The sequence below is a fragment of the Mustela nivalis genome (genome assembly GCF_964662115.1).
Source record: "Mustela nivalis genome assembly, chromosome: 1".
Taxonomy (NCBI): Eukaryota; Metazoa; Chordata; class Mammalia; order Carnivora; family Mustelidae; genus Mustela; species Mustela nivalis.
Genome location: NC_139020.1, coordinates 37,989,915 through 38,013,800, shown reverse-complemented (window position 1 = coordinate 38,013,800; position 23,886 = coordinate 37,989,915). Strand labels below are relative to the sequence as shown.

At 33.4% G+C, this 23,886-nt stretch overlaps 1 protein-coding gene across 5 annotated transcripts in view; it reads right to left on the bottom strand.

Moving 5' to 3' along the window:
- CADM2 (cell adhesion molecule 2) overlaps window positions 1-23,886 on the bottom strand; it is a 1,080,612-nt gene that overhangs the window by 132,044 nt on the left and 924,682 nt on the right. For all 5 annotated transcript variants that reach the window (XM_082738271.1, XM_082738272.1, XM_082738275.1 and 2 more), the window contains one exon: window positions 15,047-15,217. In XM_082738271.1, coding sequence (XP_082594397.1) covers window positions 15,047-15,217 — 171 coding nt within the window. The remainder of the gene's footprint in view (window positions 1-15,046; window positions 15,218-23,886) is intronic.

Genomic DNA, 23,886 nt, shown 5'->3' with positions numbered 1-23,886 from the left:
TATACATCCACAAATATAGTAGCCTATAGTAATTTAATCCAAAGCAGAAAGATAAATTGTGTATAGTTCAAAATCATGCAAAATTCAAAATTGAAAGTAACATAGCACTCTGACAGTGTATTATGGGTGTTATCGAGGAAGAGATTATATGTATTTGTCAGAAACAAAGAAAGTGGGGCACCTAGGTGGCTCAGTGGGTTAAAACCTCTGCCTTCGGCTCAGGTCATGATCCCAGCATCCTGGGATCGAGCCCCGCATTGGGCTCTCTGCTCAGCAGGCAGCCTGCTTCCTCTTCTCTCTCTCTGCCTGCCTTTCTGCCTACATGTGATCTCTGTCTGTTAAATAAATAAATAATATCTTAAAAAAGAAAGAAAGAAAGTTACCCAGAGAAGTGGCACTTAAAACAATTCAAAGAATATATAATACTTGAGCTGACAGAATTTTTCTAGAGGTAGAGAAAATAAAGGAATTCAAACAAAGGGGTTGATGAAACAAGGGGTTGATGAAAAGAAGAATGTGGACTGTATATGAGTTATATGTGAGACATCTAGAAATAATGTAAACTCTAGGATGTATTATCTCTAAAGAGGTGCCAAAAGCAATGTTATAGAGGGGTATATTTTCAAAACCTTCAGTATCAGGCTAAAGAGTTTGGACACCATGTTAGAGGCAATAGGACAGCATCTTAAGTCTATAATCAAGTGAGTATTAGGGTCAGAACCAAGGTTTAGAAGATAAGATTTGGCAGTGGGTAAAACTGAATGGATCAGGGAGCTATTAGAAGCAAAATGTCTCTATTATGAAGTTGAGCCACAAGGAAAGTAAGTAAAAGTAAAGTTTAAGTTAAGTAAAAGTTAAGTAAAAGAAAAATGTTGCAGTAGAAGTATAGATAATAACATCAATATTTTTGCTTATACTCTAATTCATAAATTTATATAACTGTAGACTCTATAGTACACTACTTTAAGTACATTTTCTCTGTCTCATTTATTCTTACTTATATTTTAGCTTAAAATAATTGTTTCTCCAATATTTTATTCTAGTTCTTAGAATAATTACAAAATATAGGGAATGAAGGAATTTATAAATTGGAATTCATAATAATTAAAATAATTATAATAATTTATCAAATAAAGTGCTCTTGTATTTAATGGTCTGATACGATGATGTAAAATGCATAGTTTTAATTCAACAGTGATAGAGTTAGCTGTGCTGTGGGAGACAAAGATAGATTTTAGTTGATAGCTTCGACACCGGAGATGGATTATTTAGGAAAGGCATCAGTTAAATTTCATGACTACCTAGAAAATTTTGACAGTTCTGAAAGCACATTAAAAAAAAAAAAGAAAAAAAGCTCCAAATCATTATTTAAAATAAAAATGAAAAACCAGTACTCATTGTGTTTCTAAACATTATCAAGTTGTTTGTGGTTTTGGTAAATTAAAGAAAATTTATTATGTCACCATGAATAGAATTCATCACAGGGATGGAAAAAGAAAGAGTAAATAATGAAATGAACATATTAATGTAAAGTTGTTTTAGATTTTATAAATCTGCTGTGGGATGGCCTAAGCACTGAGTATTTATTTAACAAACATACATTAATAGATAATGTATAGATTAAGTCAAACATGATGACTTAATGTAAAACTATACATCTTAGTGAGGGAATGAATATCTCATTTCATGTTCATTAACTATTAAGTTAACTATCAAGTTTGGTTTTGTTTCATATGTTATCTAATCTTTAAAATGTCCCTTTTTGGGGTACCTAGGTGATTCAGTTGGTTAAAACTCTGACTCTTGATTTTGGCTCTGGTCCTGATCTCTGGTGGTGGGATCCAGCCCCACATGGGGTTCTATACTCAGCAGGAAGTCTGTTTGAGAATATCTATCCCTCTTCTCTTCCCCTTTTGTGCTTTCACTCTGTCTCTCTTTTTTTCTCTCTAAATTAAATAAATAAATCTTTAAAAAACTAAGCTAAACTATGTCATTCTGGTAAATTTGACAAAGGCTAAAATCATCATAATCATCATCACCATCACAGTAACAATAAAAATAATACAGTAATAGTCCTTTCCTTACATTTAGTGTATATTTTCAAACATGTTTAAATTGAGAAAAGCCAAATCAAAAAATAACTACATAGTTATTATAGTAGATTGTCTCCATGAGATGTTTCCTTTAGGATAAAAAACTTTTATTTATATCTTTTATTAATGGGAAGAAAAAATATTTTACAAATTAGTTTTGTTTTCCCAATATCATCACATTTTTAATTATTTTTACTGAGTATAGTTGACACACAATGTTATATTTGGTTCAAGTGACTCAATATCTCTTTGCTGTGCTCACCACAGTGTTGCTACTACCCGTCACCATACAATGTTACAGTATCATTTACTATATTCCTGATGCTGTGTCCTTTATTCCTGTGACTTATTCATTCCATAACTAGGAGCCTGTATAGCACGTTCCTCTTCAACCATTTTGCTCCCCGCCCCTCAATTCCTTCCCCCTGGCTACCATTTGTTCTTTGTATTTAAAGGTCTGATTCTACTTTTTATTTATTCATTTGTTTTGGTTTTTAGAGTCCACAATAAAGTGAAATCAGACAATATGTATTTGTCTTTCTCAGTCTGATTCACTTAGCATAATCACCAAATTTAAGATCTTTTTTTTTTTTTTTTCAGTATTGGTGAGTAATGTTAAGTCCTGGGCAAAACTACAAAGCAAACAATCTTTTTATATATTATTTTTGCTTCTTTAATTGGTTCCCTATTTCTATTCTCAAGGTTTTTCAATTTCCTTTTATAATATATAGACCTCAGAGAAAGTATTTGCTAAACTTGTTTTCAGTCATAAGGTATATGTTACCTTCCTAATGATAATACTAGAAAGCCAAGCACTTATAAAAATTATTTGATTTAATCCTTACAGAAAATACGAAGTAGGTATATTTTCCAGGTGAGGAAATTAGGTTTAGAGTGACTAGCATAACGTTATTTAGGGAAGCTTGAATTTCAAGTTAGTATTATCTGACTTCAAATTTGAACTTTAAAAAATGTAGTATTGAGGGATGCCAGGGGTGGCTTAGTTTTACTTTGGCTCAGGTCATGATCTTCAGGGTCCTGGGATCAAGGCCCATGTTGGGCTCCCTGCTCAGCAGGGAGTTTACTTCTCCTTCTCCCTCTGTCCCTCTATCTGCAAGTGCGGTCTCTGTCTTTCTCTCACTCAAATAAATAAATAAATAAATAAACTCTTAAAAAATGCAGTATTGTTTTTCAAGGTCACACTACATTCAAAATATATTCTCTTTACATATATATATATATGTAAAGAAAAAAATATATATAATATATATTATATATATATTATATATATATTCTAATCTTACTCCAGTGGTTGTTAACCTGTATTTGAACACCAAACACTCTAGTCTTATAACAGCACGGTTCATCTCTATACAGCACAGCTTATATACTGCCTCAAAGAATAGATAGGCTCTGATCATCACTCACTCATGAGTGAGTGTAATCATTCTATGTTTTACTTTAATCAAAAACTAAATCACAAATTCTAAAATTGTAGGTACCACAAAGAAAACTGAAAGGCATTTTGAAGATCAGAATATAACTTTATGCAATTCTGTAATAATCACTAAAATCACTAGCCTTGTTCATAAAAATATAAATTAAAAATTTCCTCCTAGAAAAGGTATGCAAGTTTAACCCTCAGTATATCATTAGTGTGCAATGGCCTCAATCTTAGTTGTTGAGTGTCTTTTTGCAACAATTCTAGGGGCACCTGGGTGGCTCAGTCGTTAATCAGCTGTCTTCAGCTCAAGTCATGATCCCTGGGTCCTGGGATGGAGCCCTACATTGAAGGGGGGGGGTCTCTGCTCAGCAGGAAGCCTGCTTCTCCCTCTCCCACTCCCCCTGCTTCTCCCTCTCCTACTCCCCCTGCTTGTGTTCCTTCTCTCACGGTGTCTCTCTCTGTCAAATAAATAAAATCTTTAAAAAAAGAAAACAATTCTAAATACATTTAGAGAAAGTATTTCATGATTTGTATCCTTTCTTAGAGGTCCTCCAAAAAACAAAGAGAGAATTCACTTTTTAAGATAGATTTTAAATTATTCTCTCTTGCAATTATGATATGAAGGTACTGGACTCTTGTAAATCTAAGATAATTATGAAATTATAACAGTGTTATATTTTCTGTAGTATGAGGAATCTTGCTACTTTAGGATTCTATGAATTACTTCATCATGAACTTGACCCTAACTCATCAATTGTCCCCAACTATGCTAAAAGAAATGACATAATAAAAAAAATAGATGTATGATGAAATCATGTAGAGTGGTAGTGTCCAATATAGTAACCACTAGTCACATGTGGCTATTTAAATTTCAATATAAATTGACTGCAATTTAATAAAATTTAAACCATTCGTTTTTAGTCACAAGGTTTACATTTCAAGTGCTTTGTAGCTCCATGTAGCTAGACATTGGCTACTTACTATTTTGGGACAGATAGGAATATTACCAGCATCACAGAAAATTCTATTAGACAGTGCTGGTATGGATGGATTATGCAAGAATGATATAAATCAGCATGGTTATCTCATCCCTATTTACTTATAGGGTTGCTTAGGTTTTGTGTTTTCTTACATGGAAGTAGAAAACAAGTTTGGAAATAAAAACACAATCATTCTAGTTTTGTTTGCTTGTTTGTTGGCTGCTTAGCTTTCATGATCAGTTGAGAATTCTGGATCTTTCATTTCCTGCTCAGAGTAGCAAGTAAAGAAAATTGATAGAGAAAGATATCTTAAAATTATTAGACAAGATTAGACAATAAATTCAGAGAGAAAGCAGTAGAACTCAAGAATCAAATGATGGTGAAACAGAAGTCTTCACATATGAAATCTTAGATGCATTTTATTGAACTCAAAAATCTATATATAAACAATTTGTTTCTAAGGAAACAAAGGGAGGACTTCATCACATAATATTTTGCAACTTGGTTTTGTTAAAAAGGAAATATGACAACATTCTTTCATTTTTATGATCTCTGCACATAAGTATAGTTCATAAGGGGATAAGTGATGAAAGCATTTGATAATGAAATTTTAAAATTCATTTTCTTTTTCAATTTAGTTTGTGCTTATAAATCTAAAAATGAAATGCTTGCAATTACGGGGCAAAGATATCTTTACTGTCTTTGACAAAATTATGAATGATCATTTTTAGATTATTTCATTTTGAAAATGCAATTTTAAAAAGAACCAGAAACAATGACTAAATAGAACACATTTGAGATGTCTATTTGAAATCTGACCTTAGTATTTATAATACGGTATGTTCTAGGAGCATACATGACAGTAGTTGCCCACTTTGGATAGATATATCATCAAATCCAGGAAATATGGAATAGAAAGCCAAGGTTGCTGTATTTAAATTTTTATTATTATTATTATTTTATATCTGATGGACCAACATGCGGTTTGAATTCATGACCCTGAGATTAAGACCTGAGCTGAGATCAAGAGTCAGAGGCTTAACCACCAGAGCTCAGGTGCCCCTATATTTATTAAACTCTTATTGAAGAGTATAATAATTCTGTTTTTCCTTACCAGTTTATTTTACATCTAAACATTATTTAAAAAAAAAAAAAAAACTTACAAACTAAAAATCTGAAATAACGAGTCTCTTAGATCCAGATGGTGATGGTAATTGCATTCTTTCCTCACATGTCAAGGATTAATACAATAAAGCTTAATATACTGATGATTATATCTGTCTTAATTATAATATAATCAAATTTATGATGATTTTAATTATAAATTTATAAATATGGATAAAATTACAATATTGAAGAAGAAGAAAGTCCGAGGGCTGATACTACCCAACTTCAGGACATTATATAGCTACAGTAATTAAGACAATATGGTATTAATGCAAAATAAATAGATCAAGGAACAGAATGGGGAGCTCTGAAAGAACCCCACATAAATATAGTCAACCGATCTTTAACAAAGGAGCAAAGACAATTCAGTAGAGAAATGACAGTTTGTTTAACAAATGCTAAAACAACAGGACATCCCCATTTCAAAAAAATAATCCACACATAGACTTTATATTATTCACAAAAATTAACTCAGAATGGATCATAGACCTAAATGTAAAGTGCAAAACTATAAAACCTCTAGAAGATAATATAGGAGAAATCTAGTTGACCCTGGGTTTAGTGACAACTTTTTAGGTAACACTGAAAACATAATCCATGAAAGAAAAAAAAAATGGTTAAGTTGAATTTTCCTTAAATATGTTTGCTCTTGAGAAAGACACTTAAAGGAAATAAAAAGACAATGAGGAAAGTATTCGCAAAGGATGTGTATGATAAATGATAAATGAGTGGTATCCAAATGTGCAAAGAACTCTTAAAACTCAACCAGAAAAACAACCCTATTAAAAATTTGGCAAAAAATCTAAAAATACACCTCACCAAAAAAGATATGCAAATGAAAAATAGCATCTGAAAAGATGCTCAGCCTCATACATCGTGGAGTTGCAAATTAAAACGAGATGCCAGCACTATTGAGGATGACCTCATTCCAAAACACTGACAACTCCAAATAATAGTGAGGACATGGACCAATGGGTACACTCATTCATTGCTGGTAGGAATGCAAATTGATACCACCATTGTACAAATTTGTTTGCAATTTATTACAAAGCTAAATATAGTCTTACTAGCAATTCTATTTATAGTATAAGATAAACATTCAGATTTTCTAAAATTTCATGTTTTGATCTTAGTGACATTGAGATACATTGCCTCTTCATACTCAATCAATTTGCCTTTTGCTTAAATTTGTTCTAATTTAAAACTGAATGTCATTGACTCAAAGAAGTTGAAAACTTCTATTCAAACGAAAACCTGTGCACAGGTATTTATACTAGGTATATTCATAATTGCCAGAATTTGGCAGTAACTAAGATAGTTTTCAATAGGTGAATGGATAAACAAACTCTGGAATATCCAGACAGTAGAATATTATTTTGCAATAAAAAGAAATGTCCTATCAAGCCACAAAACCACTTGACAGCACCTTAAATGTGAAAGAAAAAAGTCTAGAAAGACTATACACTATATAACTCCAACTACATGAGATCCTAGGAAAGGCAAACCTATACAGCTAGCTAATAGATCATTGGTGGCCAGGGAGTTGAGGAGGGGGAAAGAGCCATCCACTGGTGAATCACAGGGGGTTTTAGGGCAGGGAATGCATTTTGTATGATATTGTAACCATGGCTGCAGGACATTATAAACTGGTCAAAACCTTATAGAATCATACAACATAAATTGTGAAGAATGATATAAAATAAAAGACTTTAGTTAACACTAATCTATCAATATTAGTTAATCAATTATAATGTGTGTACTACAATAATACACGATAATGATAGGGAACTTGTGAGGGGGCAGGAACTTTGTATTTTCTCCTCAATTTCTTTAACAAACTAAAACTACTTTTAGGAACACCTGGGTGGCTCAGTGGTTAAGCCTCTACCTTTAGCTCAGGTCCTGGTCTTGGGGTTCTGGGATTGAACCCCACATTGGGCTCTCTGCTCAGCAGGAGACTGCTTCTCCCTCTCTCTCTGCCTGGCTCTCTGCCTATTTATGATCTCTGTCTGCTAAATAAATAAATAAAATTTTAAAAAAAAGGAGTTCAAGCCCCAATTTAAGGGGAAAAAAAAACACAAACCAAAAAGCCCTACTTTTAAAAATAAAACCTATTAATTAAAAAAAGTCTTTTGGACCCAGATAGTAAATAGTAATGACAATCTTTCTGATATGTTAACAGCTAATCCACTAAAGTTCAATACATCAATTGAGTATAGTTTTCTAACCATATATTTTTCTCTTATGTGTATGAATATATTTTCTCTTGTGTATATGTATATATATTATAGTACAATCAGAAAATAGAACTAGAACAGTTTGAAAATCTTGGGATGCTAAATATGTAGTCACTTTGGAAAAATCAACCTTGGGGGTTCCTTGGTGGTTCAGTCAGTTAAGCAGCTGAATCTGATTTGGGCTTAAATCATGATCTTAGGGTTGTGAGATTGAGCCTGTGTTGGGCTCTGCACTGGGTGTGGAGTCTGCCTAACATTCTCTCTCTCCTCATCCTGCCCCTCTTCCCCCTTCTCCCACTAAAGGAAAAAAAAAAAAAAAAAAGGAAAAATCAAGTGAACTATATTTTAAAAACAGAAGTTATTTAATCAGAAGTTAAAAATATTGGACATGAATCACTTATGCTTATTTTCTCAATATTTGCTTTTACTTGTCAAAATCATTTCTGTCTCATTTTCATATCCAGTTTTTTCCTTGATTAAATTTAACAGCAAATGATACATTGTCATCTGTACAATACATACATTCCATCATTTGAGAGCTATTTTTGACTGCCTTTTTATGAAATTAATTTGTGTGCCTTAAATAATGTTAAAACTTTTAAAATAAGCTTGATTAGGAACTTCATAATAAGACTGATTAGGAAAGGCCAGTTAAGAATATATTGTATTAGTTTAATATATGAATTTAATATTTGTTAAAATGTGGAATTTCTGCTCATAAATATATATTCATCTCTTAATGAGATTTAATAACAAAAAATGTTTACTTCTATTAATAACAGAAATTTTATAGTAACAGTGAATCCCTGCACTCAGATCACTTAAAATATTTAATGATTCAATTATTTTGAATAATTCAATATTGCAGGGATAAATAAAATATTCTTCTACATGTAAAGGAAAAAATATGCACCTCATGACCACGTGTGAATAATATACCATTATGGGCAATATATGAATGTATCCTTCCTGAAAATGTTTAAAAGTCTATTTGACAACCATAGATGAAAATGAATTTAAGATGTAATTTGAATGTTAAGACATAAACCATAAAACTCCTAGAAGAAAGTATGGGCAGTAGGCTCTTTGACATTAGTCTTTGCAAATATTTTTTTTTTATCAGTCTTCTCAAAGGCCACAAAAGTAAAATTAAAAAAAAAAAAAAAAGGAGTCCATCAAACCAAAATGCTTTTGCACAGTGAAGGAAACCATCGACAAAATGAAGAGACAAACTACTGAATGGAAGAAGATATTTGCAAATCCTTTATCCTATAAAGGGTAAATTTCCAAAATATGTAAAGAACTTATACTACTTAATATCAAGAAAATCAAATAACCCCATTAAAGAATAAGCAGAAGGCCTAAATCTACATTTTTCCAAAGAAGACTTGGATGTCCAGCAAGTTTGTGAAAAGATATTCAATATCACTCATTATCAGAGAAATGCAATTCAAAACCACAATGAGGTGTCACCTCACACCTGTCAGAATGGCTATTTATCAAAACAACACAAAATAACAAGTGTTGGTGAAAATAAGGAGAAAGGAAAACCTTATGCACTGTTGGTAGAAAAGTAAATTGGAGCAGCCACTATGGAAAACAGTATGGCATTTCCTCAAAAAATTAATTAGAACTCTAGGATCCGGCAGTTCCATCCAAAGAAAACAAAAGCAGCAATCTGAAGAGAGATATGCACCTTTATGTTCATTGCACCATCACTGACAATAGTAAAGATCTGGAAGTAACCTAAGTGTCCATCAGTAGATGAATAGGTACACCTGAAACTAATAAAATATTGTATACCAATTATACTTTAATTAATTTTTTTTAAAAAGTAGGGATCTCAAATAGGGGTTGCACCTTTATTAAGGTAGATAAATGTATCTTTTTGCCAAGGAGCATAGATTACTTCATGATTCTAGCATGTATACCTTTCACGAGCTTTGTGAAATATTTTGAAATCTTAAAAAACCCTTTCAAAGTATCCTCAGGCATTAATGTGACATTTTGTTAATCTAAATAACAATTTATTTTAATTTTTGAAAATTTAACCTAAAGGGAGTTCTCATTTCACCTTTCCTGACTCCTTTTACATTGGCCTCTAGGCCATAGATAATTTGTGGTAGACCAGGTAATTAGATAATCAGCATTTCACAAGTAAGGCACCAAATGAGTGAGATGTTATTTTAAAATCTACTTATTAACACTCAGCTTTCTGTCTAATAAACCTGGATAGCCTGAAACATTTAATCAAGTGCTTTCTATGATATATAGAAAAGTGGTAGAAGTATAATTAATACAACCACATAGAATAATTTAAAAGACACTGATTGGGGCTAAACAGGTTAGGGAGCATTGAGTAAGGGGGAACTGATATGATGTGCATATATAAGCTTTTACTTATATTATAAGCAAAGAATGGCACTATAGCCAAGTAGTAAATGATAAAAATATATTAATAATAACATAAGATTTCATAATTTGATGAACTTTATATATATTGAATATTTATATGTTAATATTTACACAATATTGACTATTATACATATAATTTACCATATCAAATATATACACACAGACACTTAAAAATTTGGGTTCTTATTTATCCATATGGACAGTTCAATTTCACAGTACTAAAATGAGTTGTTAGAACATTCATTACTCTGAAATATTTTACTAATCTGTCTCTTCTGCTTCTCCTTTTCAGTAACAGCCTACATTTTGTGAAATTTTTGTCAGTGCCACATACAGAAAAGGAATGTTCAGTTATTTTCTTCTTTTCTGTGTTTTGTGCATATTTCTTGCTGTCCGTGTGGATACATTATTCTTACTTAAAATTAAATAAAATCTGACTTATACTATCTGTTCTTCTAAAAATTAAATCAGACAAATAAAAATTTATTGTTTTCAAGTGAGATTTGCATAAAAATAGAAAGATGAATTAGAATTTCCACCTATGAAAAAAGAGAGTGGCATTTTTCACTGCTCAGGTACATCGTGTGCTGTTATCTGTTGAGTGAAATTTGCAGTTATTTGTGGTTCACAGTGAAAAGTCTGCATTTTCTTAAATTTAAAATTTAAAGACTATTTTCCTTCATATGGCATTAAAATTTATGATTAATATTTTGTAAAGAAATGCAGATTTCTACGAAATACTTTAGAGACTGTGTCCTTCTAAATTGTGTATCAGAAGGTTAGGGGTTAAAACATAGGCCTAGAAATATAATTCCTTCTACTATATTTTTTGCTCTTTGCCTTATGTGTTTAACAGGTCCTAATTTATTATCAAACTTGCCTTTCCATAATTACACAGGATTTTAGTTTCAAGTATAGTCATAACTTTCCATTATGGTAGAATTATATATTTGGTCTTATCACTCACCACAGAAAACAGTGACAACTCTTATGTTCTGGGGGTCCAAAATGCTAAATGTTCTTCCATTTGGGCCAACTTTTGTGGTTATTCATGATAGGACAGTGTAAAACAATGCAGGAATCCTAAAATTTATGTTCCAAAAATTCTAGACTAATCACCTTCTTCTTTTCAAATTCTTTCTCTTTCCGCCCACTTACATTGATAGAAATTTCCACATCATGCATATTGTATATGTTTATCTATGCAGAGCCATGAAGACCACACCTAATTTGTTCAATTTGCTCTAATTTTAATGCAAACTACTGCTTAATCCCCACTCTCCATTCTCCTCTCTGAGTTTCATCTCTGGGGAATGTTTTGCATCCCTAAAGGAACATTCAGCATTATCATCAGTTAGTTTTAATTACCTTCACATACTTGAATGGTGGTAAGCTGGATGCTAAAAGAAATAATTTAAATAGATATGGTCTTTGCCTTCTAGCCACTTACATATTAAAATATGATAAAATGAGTTGCTATTTTTAATTGGATAGCAAGTGTAATATTTTTCATGCAAAACTTTCTAAAAAATGAGACAATTGCCTTCCTCCATTAAGTTCGCTTAATAATGCACACTGAGATATAGTGAACAGCAAAAAATACCCAGGAAGTATATGTATAATAGCTCCATTTTAGACTCCCAAGAAAGTAACAATGACTTTGGCGGCTAACAATTGGCATCTGACGGTTAAGCTGAAATTTTCTCAAAAACATAAATGATTCTCTAGAATCTACACAATAAGCTGCCTGTGACTATGAGTAGAAGCAGGAGCTGCCTGTGACTATGAGTAGAAGCAGGCAAAGGCAAGTCTATTCCATGTCCAGTTCTGAAACAAGACAGAGACCAGGACACTCAGCAAGCACAAAAAATTAGCATGATTAACTGCTGCATCTTTATAAGAGCAAATCTAATTATGCTTTAATGCTTTTGCTTTCTAGGTAAAAGTTACCAACATACTCATGCTTGATTAGCTCCCAATACTGACAGCACTCAATCCAGAATCCTCTTTAAAATATTCAGGACAAACCCAAATTCTCTAACAAGTCTCTTCAAACTCTTTCTTACTAGTACCTAGAGATTCATCTGGTATGCCTCTTCTTTGCCATAGCAAACTAAAATATCTGATTTCACTTGACTGTTGGTGGGTTTTTAGTGATTAGTCTTTGGCAGGTGACCTTTAATAAATGTTATGACTTAATTATTTTCTTTTATTAATACTGAAAATTACACTTAAATTAGTAATTAAATATTATTTTTAAATCTTTCTTCACTTGGGGCGCTTGGGTGGCTCAGTGGGTTAAGCCGCTGCCTTCGGCTCAGGTCATGATCTCAGGGTCCTGGGATCGAGTCCCGCATCGGGCTCTCTGCTCAGCAGGGAGCCTGCTTCCTTCTCTCTCTCTCTGCCTGCCTCTCAGTGTACTTGTAATTTCTCTCTGTCAAATAAATAAATAAAATCTTAAAAAAAATAAATCTTTCTTCACTTTATATATAAGTGAAAAAAAGTTTAAGTCAAATGCTGATAACCTGGGTCCTCTTGACATATCAAATCATACAATTTCCTACATTTTGGAAAACATGTTGATAAAAAATAGGAAACGGAAGGTGCTATAGGCTGAATGCCTCTGTCCCTCTAAAATTCATACATTGAAACCTAATTCCAAATGTGATATATTTACAGATGGGGCTACCGGAAAGTTATGACTAGGATTAGATCTCTTACAAAAAAGACCCCAGAGTCCTTAGCCCCTTCTGCCATGTGCAGACACAGAGAGGAGATAGCCATCTATAAACCAGGATGAAACCCTTTACCTGCAGCTTGATCTTGGACTTTCAGCTTCCAGAACTGTGAGAAATAAATTTCTTTGGTTTATAAGCCACCCAGGATATGGGTATATTTGTTACAGCAGCTTGAACTAACTAAGGCAAGTGGAACTCATTAAAAGTTTTTAAATGCCATAAACAAATTGTCTAGTTTGATTCTTGTATAAATGAATTATCTAATTTAAAAATCAAAGCTCAAACAGCTTTAGTAATTATCCCAAGGTGTCACTGCAAATGAATGTTGAAATTTGAAGACAACCTCAGTTTGGGCTCTAAGATATGCTTGCTGTGGAATTTGTTTCAATGAGAATAAGAGGAAAATTAATGAAACTAACTTAATATAATTGAAAGTATTTAAAATAGTATAATAATTTCAATTAATATTAAACTAAGAATAATTAAAAGAAGAGAACAATTAAAAATCATAATCAGATTGACATTTCTCTATCAAAAAGTAAAAAAATAAAGTCTGGTCCTTCTGGTATCTCTGATCTTCTCTCATAAATACCCTCCAGTTAATATCCTCTACACTGATCTACTAATATTTGTTATTTAAATATATGTATAATATAAATATAATATATATTTATAATAATATAACATATAATGATATAATTTAATATATGTAATAAATATTTACATATAAAGACATTATATATGTTATATTCTAACACACATATACTTTCTTTGAACTCCATTCCCATCTCCTAAATCATACTCCTTATTACTTCTGCTTTATTTTTTTCCCATAGCATTTAATGTACAACATACTATAAGTTGTTTTTACTTATTTTGCTTTTCTGTCATTCCTACCTAGAATGGATGCCATGAGAAAACAGGAGTTTGTTGTTTGTGGGCTTTACTTTTTTCAGTTTTATCTTATATATTCAGTTGATTCATTTTCATGTGAATAAATATTTCTAGATCACCTGTTATAACCCAGGGCCTTACTAACTAATAAAAATTTCTACCATTTGTTAGTTGTATAAACTTGGCCAAATGACTCAACCACTATAACCTTCAGTGTCATTGTCCATAAACTGTGACGAAAGAGGGTAACTACTCATCAGGTTTTTATGCTGATGCCCTAACATGAGGCACGAGATGAAATAATGCCAGCAAAGCATTTAGGACTGCCATTGACCCACTGGAGTCAGCCAATTAATGTTGTTCCTATCACTTATCAGTAATAATGAAGTTGATGAAGAAAACATAATTGATATGCCCATGTATTTATAAAGACTTAAAATATCTCATATAGAAGGTAAAAATTGTCTCATTTTAAAAGCACAGAAAGGACAACACATTTATGTATAACAAAGTCACTTTCATACAATAAGGTCCACCCTCATTGACTCTGCTAAAATAACAAATTTTCCTACCCTACCCACAGGCATACACATGCATCAAGTCACCAGTGGAACATAATTAGAAGTTTTAACCTTAAATAAGGATATTTCTTTTATTTCTCTTCCTTGTCAAGAATGATATTCAGGGGATGCCCAGGTGGCTCAGTCATTAAGTGTCTGCCTTTGGCTCTGGTCCTGATCCCAGAGTCCTGGTAATGAGCCCCTCATCGGCCTCTCTGCTCAGCAGGAAGCCTGCTTCTCTCCCTCCCACTCCCCTTGCTTGTGTTCCCTACTTCACTGTGTCTTTCTCTGTCAAATAATAAATAAAATCTTTTTAAATTTTTTTTAAAGAATGATATTAAGGCAAGAACTACCTTCCTCTGAATGTGATTAATACCAGTGAAAGTAGCTGTACTTCACTTTGCTGAAGATTTTGCTGCACACATGTGGTAATTCAGGATATTTTGAAATGATTGTAAATGTAGATGAAGAGATTTGCTTCTGCTGAGATAAATGGGAAGGGAGTAGCTTTTACTTACAGTGTATTTCTAGCACCTGCATGGCCACCTGAGGGGTGGCATTGAGGGACTCATGGTCTACTCTGCAGATCACAGCCACGCCATCGTCGCTCCGGTCCACTCGGAAATCCAGTGTGCTGCTTACAGTAAATGTCTTGCGATTTGCATCCTCTTCTTTTAAATATTTTACATCTAAAAATAAAATTTACATTTAAAAATTTTGTGACATTATCTTTCAAAATGTAACAGATTTCATTTACTCAAGTCAAAACTAGAAGCACCATCTCCAACTTTTTTTCAATTTTTAAAAAGCAAATATTTGTTAATTTAACATTTAATCCTTTTTGGTTTGAGCAAATAAAAATACAACTACTTCAGAAATAAAATTTAAAAGTAACTGTATAAATAAAATAGAAGGGTGGGACATAGAACTATATTACTATTGTGACTGGATTTTTGTTTTGTTTTGTTTTGATTTTTTAATACTCCATTTGAGAAACCAGGTCATTTTAGAATATTAATCTCCTTTCTTAAGATTTAAGTTTACATGAGGATAATCTTAATTTTCTGAGCCTCAAATACAGTTGGGAAGGCCAAATTCACAACATCTGATTATGTCCAAAAGAAAGTAAAATGTATTTGAGCTATGATTTCAACATGAACAATGTGAGATGAACTTATTTGCTAAAGAATACCTACAATGAGAAAGTTGCAAAAATTCTCAACAAAATACTAGCAAATCAAATCCAACAGTACATTAAAAGAATCATTCGCCACAATCAAATAGGATTTATTAATAGGCTGCAAGGGTGGTTCGATATTCACAAATCAACTAGTGTGATACACCACACTAATAAAAGGAAGAATAAAAATCAGATGACTCTTATCAATAGATGCAGAAAAAGCATTTAACAAAGTACAGCATCCATTCTTGATAAATCCCTCAACAAAGTAGGGATAGAGGAACATGCTTCAACATCATAAAGGCCATATCCAAAAGACAAACAATGAATATAATCCTCAAGGGGAAAAACAAAACTTATCCTCTATGACAAGATCAAGATAGGGACATCCACTCTCCCCACTTAACATATTACTAGAAGTCCTAGCTTCAGCAATGAAACAACACAAAGAAATAAAAGACATCCAAATTGGCAAGGAAGAAGTCCAACTCTCACTATTCCCAGGTGACTTGATGCTCTATGTAGAAAATCTGAAAGACTCCACCAAAAAATTGCTACAACTGATACATGAATTCAGTAATAGCACAGAATACAAAATAAATATACAGAAATCTTGGCATTTCTAGATACTGATAAGGAAGCAGCAGAAAGAGAAATCAAGGAAACAATCCCACTTATAATTACACCAAAACCATAAGATACCTAGGAATAAACCAAAGAGGTAAAAAAATGGTACTCTGAAAACTATAAAACACTTATGAAAGAAATCGAAGAAGACACAAAGAAATGGAAAAACATTCCACGCTCATGGACTGGAAGAGTAAATATTGTTAAAAGCAATTTGATTATATAATGTAATCTTTATAAAAATACAGTGTCTTTCACAGAGATAGAACAAACAATCTTACAATTTGTATGGAACCACAAAAGACCCTGAATAGCAAATGCAGTCTTGAAAAAGAAAAGCAGAGCTGGAGGTATCAAAATTCTGGACCTCAAGCTATATTACAAACTGCATTCATCAAGACTGGTATGTCTTGATGAAGTATGGTACTTGAGCAAGTATGGTACTGGCACAAAAACAGATACATTGATCAATAGAACAGGATAGAAAACCCAGAAATGGATCCACAACTCCGTGGTCAAATAATCTTTGACAAAGAAGGAAAGAATATCCAATGAAAAAATATGACAGTCTTTTCAACAAATGATGTTGGGAAAACAGGATTCTGCAACATGCAGAAGAATGAAACTGTATGACTTTCTTAAACCACATGCAAAAATAAATTCAAAATCAATGGAAGACCTAAATGTGAGGCAGTAAACTATCAAAATCTGAGAGGACAACACAGGCAGTAACTTTTTTGACCTTGGCTGTACCAACTTCTTATTAGACATGTTGCCAGAGACAAGGGAAACAAAAGCAAAAATGAACTATTGGGACCTCATCAAGATAAAAAGCTTCTGCACAGGAAAGGAACAATCAACAAAATTAAAATGCAGTCCACAGAATAAGAGGTGATATTTGCAAATGACATATCTGATAAAGGGTTAGTATGCAAAATGTATAAAGAACATATCAAACTCAACCCCCAAAAAGCAAATAATCCACTTAAGAAATGGGTAGAAGAGATGAATAGATACTTTTTCAAAGAGGATATCCAGATGGCTAACAGACACATGAAAAGGTGCTCAACATCACTCATCATCAGTGAAATACAAATCAAAACTGCAATAAGATATCACCTCACACCTGTCAGAATGGCTAAAATTAAGAATACAGGAAACAGTAGATGTTGGCAAGGATGTGGAGAAAGGGGAACCCTCTTACACTGTTGGTGGGAATATAAACTGATACAGCCACTCTGGAAAACAGTAAGGAAGTTCCTCAAGCAGTTAAAAATAGAACACTCCTGTGATCTAGCAATTACACTACTGGTTATTTACCCAAAGGACACAAAAATTCTGATTCAAATGGACATATGCACCCCGATATTTATAGCAGCTCTATCAATAATAGCCAAGTTACAGAAAATAACCCAAATATCCGTGATTGATAAAATGTGAAATATTATCTAGTCATCAGAAATAATGAAATCTTTCCATTTGCAGTGATGGGGATGGACCTAGAGTGTATTATGCTAAGAGAAATGTTAGAGAAAGACAAATGCCATATGATTTCACTCATATGTGGAATTTAAGAAACAACACATGAACATGGGAGGAAAAGGAGACAGGCAAACCATAAAACAGACTGAGAACAAACTGAGGGTTACTGGAGGGGAGGTAGACAGGGGAATGAGTGAAATAAGTGATGGATATTAAGGAGGGTAGTTGTTGTAATGAGTATTTGGTGTTTTATGTTAGCAATGATTCACTAAATTCTACTTCTGAAACCAATATTACACTGTATGTTAACTACCTGGATTTTAAATAAAAACCTAAACAACAACAACAACAAAAAGATGTTGCTTGAAAAAAAATTTTAATTGAAAAAAGTCATCGGAATAATTTGAATATTTGAAAATATATAGTTGCAGTGAAATTGACATTGAGATAAATGCTCTTCACTTGGGTAAAGGATTTATTTCAGCATGAATGAAATCTTGAATACTTTTATCAAGACATATATTCATTTATTGATATTTTACGCATGATTAAGTTTCATTGCTAATTGGTACACTCAGGAATTATTTTTTCTTTATAGAAAAGAGGTTTATAATATTTTTATTTAATTTAAAAGTTCTTAAGTCCAAAGTACTTGATAAGAAGGGGTAATTTCAATGGGTTAGAAATCAAAGTGATAGGCTATAGATAAGATATAATAAGATCTTAAATGTAGTTAAGGGAGAAAGCTGTTCCATTTTCTTATTCTTTCATTTCAAATAAAAAATGATAATTTCATTTTATTTTATTATGTATTACTTTATTTTTAAAACATTTAAGGACATATTAATTACAACACAGTAATGTAAATTCAGTTTCTCCATTGTTATGCACTATACAAAGATTTGACTTTGAATGTAATACTGAATTTGAGGTATTTGGTAGGTAGATATTTGCATGGTCCATTGAGTTTTACTTATTTCCAGAGAAGTCTGACTTTATCTTAATGTTTGATTTTTTGAAAAACAGAGTAAGTATTAGTAAAGGATAAAACTAGGTAAATGTTCCATGTCTTGTACTTGAAAATATAGGATTGTGTTTATGTAATTTAGACAGTTTTGAGAATAAGAAAAACTCTAACATTTGAAAATTAGGAGAACATAAAAAGCTCTATTCTATCTTTTTAACAATAAATCAATCATACAGGATACAAGATTTTTCATAAATATGTTTCATGAAATAACTCATTTTTGCTAACCAAAGTCATTTCTAAGATTTTGCATTTGAAAATTAGTTTCAGTGTCAGTTAAAAAATATTAGAGTAAAAGATGAAATTATTTCCTTTCAGTCAAAATATGTCATGATAATACAGATGCATTTAGAGCCCTTTGTTATATTAAATATATATGTCTGTGTGTGTGAGAGAAAGAGATCTTTTACTTTTCAGTGTTTTATAGATTTATACAAAGTATTGTCTCATTTTTATATTTTTTTTCTTTCCTTTAAATCCATATCCAGCATTTTCTGGTTTGTAGCTCTAAGCAGTAGCAGTATAAGAAAATTTAGATCTCATAACAAACCACTTTTATAATTATGTTATATATTATATGAAAATTTGTTCTAAAATATTGCTGCTAATTATTTAATTTCAATCACAGGTGTATTTTAAGAACCCACACATCTGCTTCCTTTACCTGATTCCTTTACAAAAATATCACTTAAGGGGGGCCTTTTTTGTGAGTGTGTGTGTGCAATTTGCTGATTGCATGTGTACTCTTCTTTCAAGCTCTGTCTTGTTTCAGGGTTTCCATTTTTTCTCCTTTGCCATGTTCCTCAACAACATTGCAATCTAGAGCAGTATTTTTCAAAATGGGATGTGCATACACATCACCTTTGGATCTTGGTAAAACGAGGATTCTGATTCAATATTTTGTAGGATGGAGCCTTAAAGTCTCCTGCTGGCCCATGGACATATTTTGAGGAGCAAGGGTAAAGTAGATGACACATCAAAACCAGAGATGTGAGGGAGGAGCAAGATGAGGAGGAGTAGGAGACCCAAAGTTCATCTTGTCTCAGGAATTCAGCTAGATAGTTATCAAACCATTTGGAACACCTACAAACTCAACAGGAGATAGAAGAGAAGAATAGCAGCAACTCTATGAACAGAAAAGTGGCCACTTTCTGGAGGGTCAGATGTGCAGAGAAGTGAATCTGAGGTGATAGATGGGAAGATAGACCATACTGGGGAGAAGCCAGCTCCCGGCAAGCTGTAGAAGAGTGAAGCACAAAATGTGAAACTTTAGAAGTCTACTCCACTGAAGGACATCACTCCAGAGGTTCAGTGGGTGTGGAGCCCTTGAAGGGACAGTGTGGTCTCAGAACCTGTGGGGTCACTAAAAGACCAGGGGTGTCTGAGTGTGACAAACCTCCCAGGTATCATAGTGCAGAAGCTGACTGCAGAGACAGAGCCAAGGAGCAGGATCTCAGCTCGGGGTGATCTTAAAGCATGATCCGTAGCACAGTCATGCCACTGGTCTTCAAGCAGGGATGCCACAAGTGGCAGATCCAGGGAGCCCCCACCACTTCCTCCTCTGGGAGGAACCTCACAGGAGTGTGCTGCAGGAATCTGCTGGGTTTGGAGTCTCCAAATGGGGCCGTGCATCAGAGATAGAAATTCTTGGTCACAGACCAGGTGAACTTGGAGTTCAGCCAGAGACCAGGGAGACTGGAGGGACTGACTGCTTTTCTCTGAGGGTATGGTGAGGAGTGGGGCCCTGAGCTCTCAGCTCCTATGGGGCTGGAGATCAGGAGGCCGCCATTTTCATTCCCATCCTCCAAAGCTGTATGGAAAGCATTCAGGGAACAAAAGCTCTTTCAATCAAAACCAAGCAGATTACTTAGCCTGGCCACTGGCAAAGTCAGTGCAATTCCACCTTGGGCAAAGACATTTGAGAATCACTGCAAGAGGCTCCTCCCCTCAGAAGATCAGGAAGAACAGCCAGCCAAGACCAAGTTCACCAATCAATGAGAATTGTGGAACTCCAGAGCTAGGGGAATGCACCACATAGAATCATGGCTCTTTTCACATGATTCTTTAATCTTTCAGAGTTAAACTTTTCAAATTTTATTTTTACTTATTATATTTTAAATTTTTTTTCTTTCCTACTTTAACCTCTTTGACTATTATATCTTATCAATACCTTTTTTAAAAATCTTTTTAAATTTTCATTGTTATAATCATATTGTATCCCTTCATTGTATCTAACCTTATTTTTTGTACACATATAGGTTTATCTTTCTTTAAAATTTTGGGATACAGTTTCTTCGAACAAATCAAAATATACCCTAATCTAGCACATGACTTTGTTCTAGTCTCCAGTCTGATCACATTCTATCCTCCATTTGTTTTTCTTTTTTCAAACAATTTCTCATCAATTCCTTTTTTAGAATCTTTTAAAATTTCCATTTCCATTTACATATATGTAAATTTACATTTACATTCATATGCTATTCCTTCATTGTGTTTACCCATATATATATATAATTTTTTCCTTTTTTTAAAATTTAGGAGGCAGATTTTTCCAACATGCCAAAATACACCCAAAATCAATTATGTGCCTCTGTTCTATTCACTACTCTTTTATATATATATATATATATATATATATATATATACACACATATGTTTTTTTCCCCCCTCCATTCTTCTCCCTCTAGTCTAGTTTCAGGTCTGTTACAATTAGGTTAGTTTATATTTTTCTAAGGTTGTTGCTACACTTTTATTATTTGGTTCTCTCATTCATCTATTTTTTTAAAAAAGCTTTTATCTATTTATTTGACAGACAGAGATCACAAGTAGGCAGAGAGGCAGGCAGTGAGAGAGGAGGAAGCAGGCTCCCTGCTGAGCAGGGGGCTTGATGTGGGGCTCAATCCCAGGACCCTGGGATCATGACCCAAGCTGAAGGCAGAGGCTTTAACCCACTGAGCCACCAGGCGTCCCTCATTCATCTATTTTTATCTGGATAAAATGACAAGGTGTACAAACTCACAAAAAACAAACAAACAAACACCACCAACAACAACAAAACAAGAGGCAGTGTCAATGGCTATGGACCTAATCAATACAGACATTAGTAAGACGTCAGAACTAGAGTTCAGAATGATGATTATCAAGGTGCTAGCTGGGCTCAAAAAAAAAAAAAAAAAAGCATGGAAGATACCAGAAAATCCCTTTCTGGAGAAATAAAATCCATTTCTGGAGAAAAAAAATAGAACTAAAATCTAACCAAGTTGAAATAAAGAAAACAATTAATGAGGTGCAATAAAATTGGAGGCTCTTACTGCTAGGATAAGTGAAGCAGAAGAGAGAATTAGTGACATAGAGCTCCAAATGATGGAGACTAAAGAAGCTGAGCAAAAGAAAGACAAACAACTACTGGACCACGAGGGGAGAATTCAAGGGATAAGTGATACCATAAGATGAAACAATATTAGAATAATTGGGCTTCCAGAAGAAGAAAGAGAGATAGAGAGAGAGGCAGAAGGTTTATTGAACTAAATTATAGCAAAGAATTCCCCTAATTTGGTAAGGCAACAAACATCAAAATCCAGGAGGCAGAGAGAATTCCCCCTCAAAATCAATAAAAATAGGTCAACATTCCAACATCTAATAGTAAAACTTGCAAGTCTCAATGACAAAGAAAATCCTGAAAGCAGCTGAGGAAAGAGGTCTGTAACATACAGTGGTGGAAATATTTGATTGGCAGCAGACCTACCCACAGAGACCTGGCAGGCTAGAAAGGACTGGCATGATATATTCAAAGCACTAAATGAGAATAATATGCAGCCAAGAATACTATATCCAGGTAGGCTGTCATTGAAAATAGATGGAGAGATAAAAAGCTTCCAGGACAAACCAAAACAAAAATAATTTGCAAACACCAAACCAAGCCCTATAAGAAATATTGAAAGGGGTCCCCTAAGCAAAGAGAGAGCCTAAAAGTGCCAGACCAGAAAGGAACAGAGACAATATACAGTAACAATCACCTTACAGGCAATACAGTGATACTCAATTCACATCTTCCAATAGTTACCCTGAATGTAAATGGGCTAAATGCCCCAATCAAAAGACACAGGGTATCAGAATGGGAAAAACAAAAAACAAAACAAAAAAACAAAAATACAAAATACAAAAGTCAAAAAAAACATCATTATGCTGTCTGCAAAATACTCATTTTCAACACAGTGACACTTCCAGATGTAAAGTGAGGGGTGGAAAACAATTTCCCATAATACACAACAATTTCCCTAATACACAACAAAAGAAAGCTGGAGTAGAAATCCTTTTATCAGATAAATTAGATTTTAAGCCAAAGACTAAAGCAAGAGATGCGATAACACTGTATCATACCCAAAGGGTCTGTCCAACAAGAAGATCTAACAATTTTAAATATCAATGCTCCTAACATGGGAGCAGCCAATTATATAAACCAATTAATAACAAAATCAAAGAAACATCAACAATAATACAATAGGCCTCCTGGTAGGTTAAACCTCTGCCTTTGGCTCAGGTCATGATTCCAAGGTCCTGGGATTGAGGCCCACATCAGGCTCTCTGCTCAGTGGGGAGCCTGCTTCCCCCTCTCTCTCTGCCTGCCTCTCTGCCTACTTGTGATCTCTCTCTCTCTCTGTGTCAAATAAATCAATGAAATCTTAATAAAAAAATACAATAATAGTAGGGGACTTTAACATCCCTCCCTCACTGAAATGAACAGATCATATAAGCAAAAGATCAAGAAGGAAATAAAGGCTTTAAATGATACACTGGACCAGATGGACATCACAGATAGGTTCAGAACATTCCAACCCAAAGGAACAGAATACACATTCTTCTCTAGTGCACATGGAACATTCTCCAGAATAGATCATATCCTGGGTCACAAAGCAGGTCTCAACTGGTACCAAAAGACTGGGATCATTCCCTGCATGTTTTCAGACCACAATGCTTTGAACTAGAACTCAACCACAAGAGGAAAGTCGGAAAGAACTCAAATATGGAGGCTAAAGAGCATC